A 13,190-nucleotide genomic window follows, 5' to 3' on the forward strand; every position below is an offset into this window, starting at 1 on the left:
GAGATTGATCCCAGGTCTCTAGCATTGCAGGCAAATTCTTTACCATCTGAGCCACCAGAGAAACCCACCACGGAGAACCAGACTTAGCCTACGGCTGAATGTATTCAACAGTGTAACCACCACCCAAATCAAAATGCAGAACTTTTCTTTAATCCAGAAGATTCCCTCATAGTCCCTTCCAGTTAATCGATTACTCGCTTTTCCCTAGAAAACCCACAATTCTGGCTTTTATTGCCAAAAATTAGTTTTTAACTTCATATAAATGAAGCTATACAGAATATTCTTTTGTTTCTTTGCGGCTTCTTTTGCTCAACTTAATATTTTGAACTTTATCCATGTTGTTGCAAAAGACACTATTTAAAAATCAGTGGCTAGGTGTTTCTACGCCTAACAGGGCAACCTTCCTTAGATGGTTTTCAAGGAAACTGGGCTATGAAGTGGCAAAGTCTCTAGGAAGCAGGATGCCAATGCCTCTGGGGAAACAGATCTTTTTCGCTGGAGTGGCAGCTAGTGGGGGCTGCGCCATTCTGTACTACCTGGTCCAGAAAACGTTTTCCAGAGCTTCTTATTACCAGCTGGCCCTGGAGCAGCTGCACAGCCACCCTGAGGCACTGGAAGCTCTGGGCACCCCTCTCAATGTTCACTACCTCCGACTCACCGACAGGTACAACTTTGTGGACATCGCCGATGCAAAGCTGAAGATCCCTGTCTCTGGACCAAAGTCAGAGGGCCATCTCTATGTCAGCTCATCTAGAGATGCCCCCTTTAAGAGGTGGAACCTTCAGGAGGTCTTCTTAGAGCTCAAGGATGGTCAGCAGATTCCCCTGTTCAAGCCCAGCAGGGACAACGATGAGGTGAAAAAGGAGTGAAGATGATCAGCTCCCTCTGCTCCTGGCCTCCCTGGTCACCATGCGTCCCCCAGGGCTGCAAGTGCGGCCATATGTGATCTCTGTATCATTCTAATTTAACCGCAGTGAACCCTACTGAAGTTTTTAATCAGAAACTTACTGTAATTTACAAGAATTTGAAAGTTCTCTGTATAGAACTGTAGAATAAAGGGAATCAGGGAATCAGTATTAATAATGTTGATTTCTCATCTCTCCCCAACCCACCCCCTGGCAAAAAAAAAGTTTTCAATGAAGTTTTCTAGCACTGAAAAAAAAAAAAAAAATCATTGTTTTCTTATAAATCTATTTTCTATGTCCTTGTACAGATTTTTGATCCATTACTGGAATAGAATGGTTTTCCTTCTTTAAAACTCCTCTTTCGTGTTTTCTTCCTCTAGTTGCTCAATGTAAAGAAGGACGCACTGCACATAGAACGTAAGAGAAGCAGAAGATTCTATGATTCTTAAATATTTCTAAATTTCAGATCTCACATTTTCCAAAATGAGAATTGGGTGGGAAAAAAGTCACGGAATATCATTGTACCATGTTCCCCCATTTGATTTCTCCCTTCTTGACGTGTGTGTGTGTGTGTTGTGAATGTCAGAATATGGCCACAACAAATCCTGGCTGTAAGGTCATATATACCAACCAGACTCAAACCTCAAAGCAGCCTGAATTTGATCCACCAGCTGGGAGTGTTTTCCATGGCAACACCCTGGTAAGTCACTTTAGTCGTGTCCGACTCTGCTTGACCCCATAGACGGCAGCCCACCAGGCGCCTCCGTCCCTGGGATTCTCCAGGCAAGAACACTGGAGTGGGTTACCATTTCCTTCTCCAATGCATGAAAGTGAAAGTGAGAGTGAAGTTGCTCAGTTGTGTCTGACTCTTAGCAACCCCATGGACTGCAGCCTACCAGGCTCCTCCATCCTTGGGATTTTCCAGGCAAGAGTACTGGAGTGGGGTGTCATCGCCTTCTCCGTGGCAACACCCTAGTCTCACCATAAAGACGTCAGATGCCAGAGGGTAGGGATGAAGGCCTGTACTATCCAAGCAGAGGCCCCAGGGCTGAATGCAGGCACTTCCCAGATAAACTGAGGAGTTTGGTGGCCATGATGCTGTACATTGTCACTAAGAACTTCTATGACACTTTTATACCATTTATATGGTATTTTTAAGTCATTTCCTTGGGGCTTTCCAAAACAGTCATTTCCAACTGTCTTAGAACTGTTCCTGTTTTTACCAATAAAAAGGGAAACATGGGACCTTGAACCAGTGGGCGCTTCAAATCATCTGTTCCTAGTGGGAGCCCACCTCCCTAAATTTTGATCAACATTTATTTAAATGTATTACTGGGAGTTAGTTAAAATTGGGAATAGATTTCCGGGAAGAATGTTGTTGCTGTTCAGTTGCTAAGTCGTGTCTGACTTTGTGATCCCATGGACTGCAGCACGCCAGGCTACCCTGGCCTTCACTATCTCCTGGAGTTTGCTCAAACTCATAGCCATTGAGTTGGTGATGCCATCCAACCATCTCCTCCTCTGTCATCCCCTTCTCCTCCTGCCTTGCATCTTTCCCTGCATCAGAGTCTTTTCTAATGAGTCAGTTCTTCGCATCAGATGGCCAAAGTATTGGAACTTCAGCTTCAGCATCAGTCTTTCCCATGAACATTCAGGACTGATTTCCTTTAGGACTGACTGCTTTGATCTCCTTGCAGTCCAAAGGATTCTCAAGAGTCTTCCCCAACACCACAGTTCAAAAGCATCAATTCTTTGGTGCTCAGCCTTCTTTATGGTCCAACTGTCACATCCATACATGACTACTGGGAAAACCATAGCTTTGACTAGACAGACTTTGTCAGCAAAGTAATGTCTCTGCTTTTTAATATGCTGTCCTAGACATAGTTTTACTTCCAGGGAGCAAGTGTCTTTTAATTTCATGGCTGCAGTCACCATCTGCAGTGATTTTAAGGCCTAAGAAAATAAAGTCTGTCATTGTTTCCATTGTTTCCCCATCTATTTGCCATGAAGTGATGGGACCGGATGTCATGGTCTTAGTTTTTTTGAATGTTGAGTTTTAAGCCAGCTTTTTCACTCTCCTCCGTCTTTTTCACTCTTTCTCCTCCATCAAGAGGCTCTTTAGTTCCTCTTCACTTTCTGCCATGAAGGTGGTGTCATCTGCATATTCGAGTTTATTGATATTTCACCCTGCAATCTTGATTCTAGCTTGTGTTTCATCCAGCCCGGCATGTCTCATGATGTACTCTGCATATAAATTAAATAAGCAAGATGACAGTATACAGCCTTGACATCCATTCCCGATTTGGAGCCAGCCCATTGTTCCATGTCCGGTTCTAATTGTTGCTTCTTGACCTGCATACAAATTTCTCAGGAGGCAGGTAAGGTGGTCTGGTATTCCTATCTCTCAAAGAATTTTCCACAGTTTGTTGTGACCCACAAAGTCAAAGGCTTTAGTGTAGTCAATGAAGTAGAAGTAGATGATTGACTAGTTTGATCTCCTTGCTGTTGGGGAAGAATTTCTGAGTGCTTATATTGATTGGGTTTTTCATATCAATAGAGCTAAAGTTTTAGGTTAAAATAAAATGTTACAGACACAGCACACAGCCCTCTCCTTTCAACCAGGACTAGCTGGAGCCTTGTGACCCCTGGACCTTGAACACTGGTCAAATGGCTGTCCCAGGCGCCCACAGGAGGCAGGCTTGAGTTTCTGCAGCCTCCTGCTTTCTAAGTGCGGGTTCTTTCTGTTCCGGCCTGGCTCCGCTGAGAGGTCTGGTTGTCCTTTCTCTCCTGTTCTTGGTGTGCTAGGCTGAGACAGGGTAGTTTAAATTGCTGAGCTCACAGAGGTGGGAAGAAGAAACGCCACCATTGTGTCTGCACAGAGGGGGTGCCTCCCATAGGCTGCTCCCTGCCGGTGACCGCCTGTGGCGAGGGTGCTGACGCAGACTCAGTCCAGGGAAATATGGGACTACTTTGCCAGCTGACTTTGGGGCCAAGAACCTCCCAAAGGTTTTGCATGGCAGTCTAGGATGCTTTCACCCAATCTGCTCCTTCTGTCTGTTATTTAGGGTCAGAATTGCATTTTGATGGTGCTTTCCTAGCTTTCTCTGGTTCCCGTTGTATTTTTTTCATTCAGGCACCTCCACTAATGAAATCCTTTTGGCTTTAATCCTTGCTTGACATTCGCTTCTCAGAATATCCAGTCTAATACAAGCTATTCAGGAACCTCCTACATGGCTATAGGGAAGGATAGTGAAAGTGGGAGTCAAGTATCAGGCAGATGGCGACTTCCTGACCTGTAGGTTGTAGGTTCTACCCCAACACTGGCATCTGGAATCCACTTTTCTAAGTCCCCAGAAGTGCTCAGTCTGGGGAAGGCTCCTCAGCAGCAGCAGGCCTTGCTGCTGAGAGCGGACTGCGGAGGAGCAGCCGGCAGCCTTGTCTGGCATGGCCTCCTTCCCCAGAAGGTGCTCTCATCTTGTTCTTGTCCACGCCATCTCTGTGGTACACAGGATACCTCCGGATGCTAAAGGGAGCCTGGGCTTGAAAACCATGATGGAGGTGGGAATGAAGGAAGAGCAGACCACCCCTTAAGGTCTCATCAAAAAGGAATTAGAAGCCAGAGGCTAGGTTAGGGATGAGGCCTGCAATGTCCCAGCAGATGCCCTGGAGGCTGAATGCAGGAGCTCGCCAGATAAACTGAGGGTGTGAGAATCTGGACCAACATCCTCAGTTGCTTTAGAATCAGTCATAAGACAAAGGAATGCTGTGCAGACACTGCTTCTTCCAAATGAGCTTCATGGAGCTTTCCAGCCAGTCCAGATTTCAGCAATAGACAGTAAATGATGGCGAGGCCAAAGAATGAGAGAGAACAGGCTGAGGATCTCTGCCTTTCCACTATGTTTCTAGATTCTACATGTAGTCAACTACTGTAAATCTCATAGGAAAGTAGTGGGACCAAGATTCTAAAGCAAAGATCTTCTACCCTCAAAGGGACACTGACTCATTATATCCTAAGATTGTGGCCAGAATCAAAGTAAAGAAGACTGCTTTTTTTTTTTTCTGGCGATCCAGCTCCACCAAGTGTTGGTTATTCTGGGTCTCTGGGATTCTTGGGGTTGGTTTGTTCCAGTTTGGCAGGGACATCTGTCTCTTGTACAGTGTCCCAGAGCCCAGGTCAGTTCAAGGCCATGACAATCAAGAGAGAGCCACAGCTGGGTCCAGCTTTTGAGCCCAACCCGATTCAGATTACACTCTGGGGACTGGGTCGAGCCATATTAACATCTGCACATTTGAGCGGATTTGGGACGAGAGAGGGGTGGATGATGTTTTCCAGGGCTTATGTTTGGACCACAGCAGAGTCAGGCTTTGCTGAACTGCCTGACCCTCTCAGTTTTGGAGTTTCTCTGGTTGTATAAAGAAAAGACCATGTACCCCAGGGTACCAGGCCATTACCTTCTTCTCTGGTTAAGGGTTTCACCAGGGCTGAATCTGCATACATGTGAACCACCACAGAAGTGTATCTGGTGAAATTGTTGGTTTTACTTAATTTTACAAAACAGATGGGCGTATTTTCATCAAAATGATAAATTGGAAAGATAAAACAGAAATTTCTAAACTTGGGAGACTGAGAAGGGATATAGGGGAGACATAGCACCTTGATATCTGCTTGCTAAACCATCAGACTTTGAGAGCAATATTGAACTGTTCCTGTCCCAATTTACAAGGCAACCCTAAGCATTAAGAGACACTTGGCTAATAAGAACTGGACATGCTGAATTAGCTTCCAGATGCACGATCTAAAATACAGGCATACAATTTGAATACCAATTGTCCCCTTGCCAAACCTAGTAAATAACAAGAGTTCTTGGGAAAAAATGGTCTCATTTCAATTCATGCTGCTCTTGAAATCTTTGCAGCCAGCAGAAATTTGACACAACTATATCTCTCCTCTTCTCTGAGAAAAGAAGTCTTTCCTAAAGTTCAGGCCCCTGGCAGAGTCCTCTGAGCTCATCTATCATGGGCTGTAGGACATAAATTAATTCTCTTATTTATATTCTAGACACAATTGCATGCATTTGAATTCCGCAGGTGCATGCTTTATATTTTTTTTAAAAAGAGAAGGGAAATGAAGTGAGACCTTGGAACAATTTGTTCCGTAGAAGAGAGTGAATCATCGCCCATAATAAGCAATGTCAGCCAGAGCCGCAGCAAACACCGAACAGTCCCCTTCATCAATTATTCAAGAGCCCTCTGCCGACCAAGGATGTTCATTAGTATATCGAGGGCCGATTGGTTCTTTCCCCTGTTACTTGTGTTCATCCAAAGGATCTGGGCTTGCCCACCATTCTGGCTCAACAATGGAGTGCATTTCTAGTAAGGATTAGGGGTTTGGTTACAGAGAATTTTCCCCAGAATATTTCTCCCTTGTCTGAGGATCCAGTGGCATGCGGCGTGAAGCCCTTTTTCGAAGGCCAGGAAGCAGGGCAGGGATGTGCTCTGTAAGCCTAGGTTCCAGGAACAGTTCTTGTTCAGTCAACAAGTCTGTGTGCTAAGCCCTTGCTGGCATGCAGCTGGGAGCTCGCTAGATATGCAAATACTCAGCTCCATGCAAGAACCTACTGACCCAATTCTGCACCCTAATAAAAGTTTGAGAAGCGCTGTAGGAAGTGAGAGGATAGTGAATGCTGGGGATACAGGGTGTCTGGGTACTGCCTTCTCAGAGCTGCGGTTTGGAGGTGGACTAAAGACGATGTATTACAGAGAACTCCTCCCATAAGGGGAGTGTTGTGGGAGAGGTCTGTACAAAGCCTGGGTAACAGGAGAGGCAGTGGTTCATTCACCAGGAGCTTGTCAGGTGGACAAGTGGTAGTAGATTTCCCACTGCCGTAGTTAGCCATCATCATCTCTGACTTAGACTTTCCTAGGGGCTCAGATGGTCGAGCGTCTGCCTACAATTTGGGAGACCTGGCTTCAGTCCCTGGGTTGGGAAGATCCTCTGGAGAAGGAAATGGCAACACACTCCAGTACTCTTGCCTGGAAAATGCCATAGGCAGAGTAGCCTCGTAGGCTACAGTACATGAGGTTGCAAAGAGTCAGACATGACTGAGCGACTTCACTAACCTAACCTAACATCTCTTACTTGGACTACAGTATGAATCTTCTTGCCTCCATTCTTTCAGTTCAGTTCAGTCGCTCAGTCATGTCCGACTTCTTGCGATCCCATGAATCGCAGCACACCAGGCCTCCCTGTCCATCACCAACTCCCGGAATTTACTCAAACTCACGTCCGTTGAGTCGGTGATGCCATCCAGCCATCTCATCCTCTGTCGTCCCCTTCTCCTGCCCCCAATCCCTCCCAGCATCAGAGTCTTTTCCAATGAGTCAACTCTTTGCATGAGGTGGCCAATGTATTGGAGTTTCAGCTTCAGCATCAGTCCTTCCAACACTGGTTGGATCTCCTTGCAGTCCAAGGTCGGACTCTCAAGAGTCTTCTCCAACACCACAGTTCAAAAGCATCAATTCTTCGGTTCTCAGCTTTCTTCACAGTCCAACTCTCACATCCATACATGACTACTGGAAAAACCATAGCCTTGACTAGATGGACCTTTGTTGGCAAAATAATGTCTCTGCTTTTTAATATGCTATCTAGGTTGGTCATAACTTTCCTTCCAGGGAGTAAGAGTCTTTTAATTTCATGGCTGCAATCACCGTCTGCAGTGATTTTGAAGCCCCCAAAAATAAAGTCAGCTACTGTTTCCACTGTTTCCCCATCTATTTCCCATGAAGTGATGGGACCAGATGCCATGATCTTCATTTTCTGAATGTTGAGCTTTAAGCCAACTTTTTCACTCTCCTCTTTCAATTTCATCAAGAGGCTTTTTAGTTCCTCTTCACTTTCTGCTATAAGGGTGGTGTCATTTGCATATCTGAGGTTATTGATATTTCTCCTGACAATCTTGATTCCAGCTTGTGCTTCTTCTAGCCCAGTGTTTCTCATGATGTACTCAGCTGAAGAAGCTGAAGTTGAATGGTTCTATGAAGACCTACAAGACCTTTTAGAACTAACACCCAAAAAAGATATCCTTTTTATTACAGGGGACTGGAATGCAAAAGTAGGAAGTCAAGAAACACCTGGAGTGACAGGTAAATTTAGCCTTGGAGTACAGAATGAAACAGGGCAAAGGCTAATAGCGTTTTGCCAAGAAAATGCACTGGTCATAGCAAACACCCTCTTCCAACAACACAGGAGAAGACTCTACACATGGACATCACCAGATGGTCAACACCGAAATCAGATTGATTATATTCTTTGCAGCCAAAGATGGAGAAGCTCTATACAGTCAACAAAAACAAGACCAGGAGCTGACTGTGGCTCAGATCATGAACTCCTTATTGCCAAATTCAGACTTAAATTGAAGAAAGTAGGGAAATCCACCAGAGAAGGCAATGGCACCCCACTCCAGTACTCTTGCCTGAAAAATCCCATGGATGGTGGAGCCTGGAAGGCTGCAGTCCATGGGGTCACTGAGGGTAGGACGCAGCTGAGCGACTTCACTTTTACTTTTCATTTTTATGCATCAGAGAAGGAAATGGCAATCCACTCCAGTGTTCTTGCTTGGAGAATCCCAGGGACAGGGGAGCCTGGTGGGCAGCTGTCTATGTGGTCGCACAAAGTCGGATACGACTGAAGGGACTTAGCAGCAGCAGCAACAAGGAAATCCACTAGACCATACAGGTATGACCTAAATCAAATCCCTTATGATTATACAGTGGAAGTGAGAACTAGATTTAAGGGACTAGATCTGATAGACAGAGTGCCTGATGAACTATGGATGGAGGTTCATGACATTGTACAGGAGACAGGGATCAAGACCATCCCCATGGAAAAGAAATGCAAAAAAGCAAAATGGCTGTCTGAGGAGGCCTTACAAATAGCTGTGAAAAGAATAGTAGTGAAAAGCAAAGGACAAAAGGAAAGATATACCCATTTGAATGCAGAATTCCAAAGAATAGCAAGGAGAGATAAGAAAGCCTTCCTCTGCAATCAGTGCAAAGAAATAGAGGAAAATGACAGAATGGGAAAGACTAGAGATCTCTTCAAGAAAATTGGAGATATGAAGGGAACATTTCATGCAAAGATGGGCTCGATAAAGGACAGAAATGGTCTGGACCTAACAGAAGCAGAAGATATTAAGAAGAGGTGGCAAGAATACACAGAAGAACTGTACAAAATAGATCTTCATGACCCAGATAATCACAGTGATGTGATCACTCACCTAGAGCCAGACATCCTGGAGTGTGAAGTCAAGTGGGCTTTAGGAGGCATCACTGCAAACAAAGCTAGTGGAGGTGATGGAATCCCAGTTGAGCTATTTCAAATCCTGAAAGATGATGCTGTGAAAGTGCTGCACTCAATATGCCAGCAAATTTGGAAAACTCCATTCTTTGGGGCCCTTCAGATCCACTTCTAACGTGATCCCCAAATTAGCTAGCTAAACACACGTCCTCTGCTTAAAGCTAAGTGCACACTCTTTAGTTAGCACACAAGGCCTTTATCCCTCACCCACGGACTAGGGCCAATTCCTGTTATTCTCCAGCCTGTCTCTTCCTGCCCACCTCTCCAGAACTGCTCTCACGTGTCTTTCTGTTGTTGCCGCTCTGCCTTTTCAGTGGCTGTTTCCTTCTGCCTGGACTGTTTTTCCTCCATGCTTACTCAGTTGACTTCTCTTCATCCTTCAAAGCCTTTATTACATCCTCTGTGAAGCTTTTTGTGCACTACTCCTAGAGAGAGTTAATAATTTCCCATTTTGCTCTACTTCTGCACTTTGCAAATCTATTATTTTCTTTATCAGCTTCTATTGTTATAATCTGCTTAATGAGAGTTTCACCTACAATGAGAGCTGTGAGTTTGATCTTTGAAAGCAGAAAATATGTTAATTTGAATACCAGAACTGATACTTGTTTTTTTGGATTAACTATGATTTTAAAAAATCTTGAAAGCATGAAGATGCTGGACATGTTGCAAGATCTCAGTTCTTTTGATCCGGCTTGAGTGCTAACTGAGTGACTGAGTGTAGATATTAACTGGAAAGGGAGGAGGAGCCTAAGTCAGGAAGGGTTTGAACCCTGAGAAATGCTTGGTGTTATTTACAACTGGAGAACCATGTGACTAGTCTTTGTTTGAGTAGTTGTCTGGGGACTGATAGGATATAGATATCCCCAGTGAGGAAGCCCTGAGACCAGAGAAGCTGCTTTCCTAAGAGCCTGGGAAAAGAATGACAAAACAAGGACTGAAAGAAGCATAAAGACTTAGGGCTGAGCTCTCAGAAAAGTACCTTAAATGTGGGCACTAATAGTGAGCTTACTGTTTGGGGTATTAATCCTGAGTGTTATTGGAAAGTTATTGATGTGTTATTGGAGAGTCGACATTTATAGAGCAGAACTTTGAGAAGTTGGGTCGGTGAGGGTGAAGTGAGAGGGCAGGTGTTAGTATGGGAACGAGGTGGGGATTCTGATTAATTTAATTTTATGGTGAGCTCAGCTTACCTGAAAATTCATCTTTTTTGTTTTCATTGATATTGAAAAGTTTTTCCTACAATGACTACTTTCCTGTCCTAAGTTATACAGAAGAAGGAGCATCTTGTATTGGCCTTTGAGTGGGCCATTGGTAAAAGGAGCACCAAGTGTACACAGGTGATTTTTGTAGCTCTGGTTCTCTCATGACTTTATGCAAGTCACTTAATCTTCCTGGCCTGCAGAATCCTCCATTTCAAGTTGAAGCGTTTGCCTCATACGTGGCTGGTGAGAATGTCAAATGGTGAGCTGCGGTGGAAAATAGTCCAACAGTTCCTTGAAAAGTTCAGCTGCATTACCGTATTCCCTAGCAATTCCATACCTAAGAGAACTGAAAACATGTTCAAACAAAAACTTGTACGTGAACATCCTTAGCGACATTCTTCCCAATAGCCAAAGAAGTTGAAACTCAATGTACATCAACGGATGAGTGAATAAAAATGAATTTTAAAAAGTGGCATATCCACCCCACAGATATATTGAGCCATAAGAAGGAATAAAGCTGTCAAAAGGACACAGGACGTGGGTGAACCTTGCAAACATGCTAGTGACGGAAGCCAGAGACAAAAGCCGTGTGTTGTAGTATTTCAACGTAAACGACATTATTCATTTACATGAAATGTCTAGAGCTGGCAAGTCTGTGGAGGGACAAGGTAGATGAGTGCTTGACAGGGGCTAGGGGGAGGGAGAACTGTGGAGTAACTACTTAATTGGTACAGGATTTCTTTGAGTTGAGTTGAGTGTGTGCCCAGTCGTATTGGACTCTTTGCAACCCCATGGACTGTAGCCCACCAGGCTCCTCTGTCCATGGGGTTCTCCAGTAAGAATACTGGAGTGGGGAGCCATTTTCATCTCCAGGGGATCTCCCCAATCCAGGGATAGAACCCATGTCTCCTGCGTCTTCTGCTTTGCAGGTGGATTCTTTTGGGAGGATGATAAAAATGTTCTGAAACTAGATGGTAGTGGCAGTTGCATAACATTGTGAATATAGTAAAAGAAACCCCACTGAATTGTACACTTTAAATGATGAATTTTCTATTCTGTTTTAGCTCAAATTGAAAAATGAGAACGTTAAGCTCAAATATTTCTTAAATTCTAAGACTTCATAATTTACTGAAACCTCTCTAGCACACAATAGGTGCTCAAGAAATACTTAATGGATTAAATTGAAAGAAACACTGGCGTGTGATTCTTTGGCTGAGAGACAGTACTCTGCCATGTAGAGCTATCAGCGTGTGCATGCTAGTTTACTTGAATCATGTGCTTGCAACCCTGTGGACCCGTAGTCTGTCAGGCATGAATACTGGAATGGGTTTCCATGCCTTCATCCTGGGGATCTTCCTAACCCAGGGATCAAACCCATATTTCTTACGTCTCCTGCACTGACAGATGATTCTTTACCACTAGCACCACTGGGAAGCCCAGAGATATCTGTATCAGATGACATCTTCAGTGTCTCAATACAGTATAATCTATGGGGCAGAATCTCCTTTAAATGAATGTACTTCATCTGCGGTGTCCTGTTAAAGGTTTAACAACCAGCTCTCTAGGGAAAAAGGAACTATTCAATATGTATGTGTGTAAGTTTATTATAAATGTTACTGATGTAAAGGATGTGCAGCACACAATTTACAAATAATAATAAAATACACAATACTCCTTACTGTAAATCCCATATAACCAATTGATTCTCATGAAATGCTTTAGTCGATTTTTGCTGAGCTCTTGTATCTGCAGCCAAGCTATGGTTGCAACTGAACCATGATTTAACAAATGGAGCTGCATCCAGTCTTCTCTTTCCCCGATCAATTTATCATCATTTCTCTGATATGTAATCTATTGTTCAATGATTTCTTTCCCTTGTACAGATTATATCCACTAAACTGAAACCTCTTTCAGCTTTGGTACTGTGCATGTCAGAACCTCACTTATTCATCCGTGATGTTAGCAGTTCCTTTGCTGAATCAGTTTATAGTTTTTGCATATTGGAAGAATATTTCCTCATTTTATGTGTTTGTGTTATTCACAGAGCATTGTCTATAGAACAGCAGCTTTTAAGTTTAATCTACATTAACATTTAATCTTTTTGTAAGTCTAGACAAATGATAAATTGATAAGTCAAACCTTGAACTATAGCATTTTCAGATTTCTGTAGTAAAGTACTCCTGACTGATTTTAAGCTACCAATGGGACTTCACTGAACAGGAAGTTGGGGAAAGAAGCACAATATTTCACCATTATACAGCGTTTCCACTGTACCACAATGGATCTAAATCATCCACGGACCAGATAATCGTAAAATAATTACACAATAATGAGTTTTGAGTATTTATTACCTCTGTTTTTAACAAAACATATTTAATTATAAGCACATATGATTTTATTTTTAATAATGGCTGTTTTATCAACCAGCTCTTAAAATTCTAGGAAATTTAACACTAGTTCTCACAAGCCGTGCAAGCTGGCCTCAGCACTCTGGCGGTTTTTCTGATATTTAGTTGCTTTTCATACTTTTTTTTTAGTTCATGACCCTACCAGAAACTGTATAAAGTCCTTGTCCTAGACACATCAACACTCTTCTTACTGAAGATTCTTTAGTATTTCTTAAGCTTTGTGCTATGGAATATTTTTCCCTTGAGATTGTAAAAGGTACTCCACATTGGGAAAAATGGGAAGGGGTGGCATTCCAGACTGAAGGAAGTTTTGAGAAAT

The 13,190-nt window shown here is 43.4% G+C and overlaps 1 protein-coding gene across 1 annotated transcript; it reads left to right on the top strand.

Annotated features, from left to right (window-relative positions):
* Window positions 1-370: 370 nt before the first annotated feature.
* Window positions 371-1,088, top strand: LOC138094653 (cytochrome c oxidase assembly factor 1 homolog). The gene has a single exon (XM_068990741.1). It carries the CDS (start codon window positions 462-464, stop codon window positions 867-869), a length of 408 nt encoding a protein of 135 aa, XP_068846842.1. The 5' UTR covers window positions 371-461; the 3' UTR covers window positions 870-1,088.
* Window positions 1,089-13,190: the final 12,102 nt, after the last annotated feature.

The sequence above is a fragment of the Capricornis sumatraensis genome, chromosome 18, assembly GCF_032405125.1.
Source record: "Capricornis sumatraensis isolate serow.1 chromosome 18, serow.2, whole genome shotgun sequence".
Lineage (NCBI taxonomy): Eukaryota > Metazoa > Chordata > Mammalia > Artiodactyla > Bovidae > Capricornis > Capricornis sumatraensis.

Coding starts and splice junctions, on each gene's coding strand:
- LOC138094653 (XM_068990741.1), top strand. CDS start 462: ATGCCAATGCCTCTGGGGAAACAGATCTTTTTCGCTGGAGTGGCAGCT.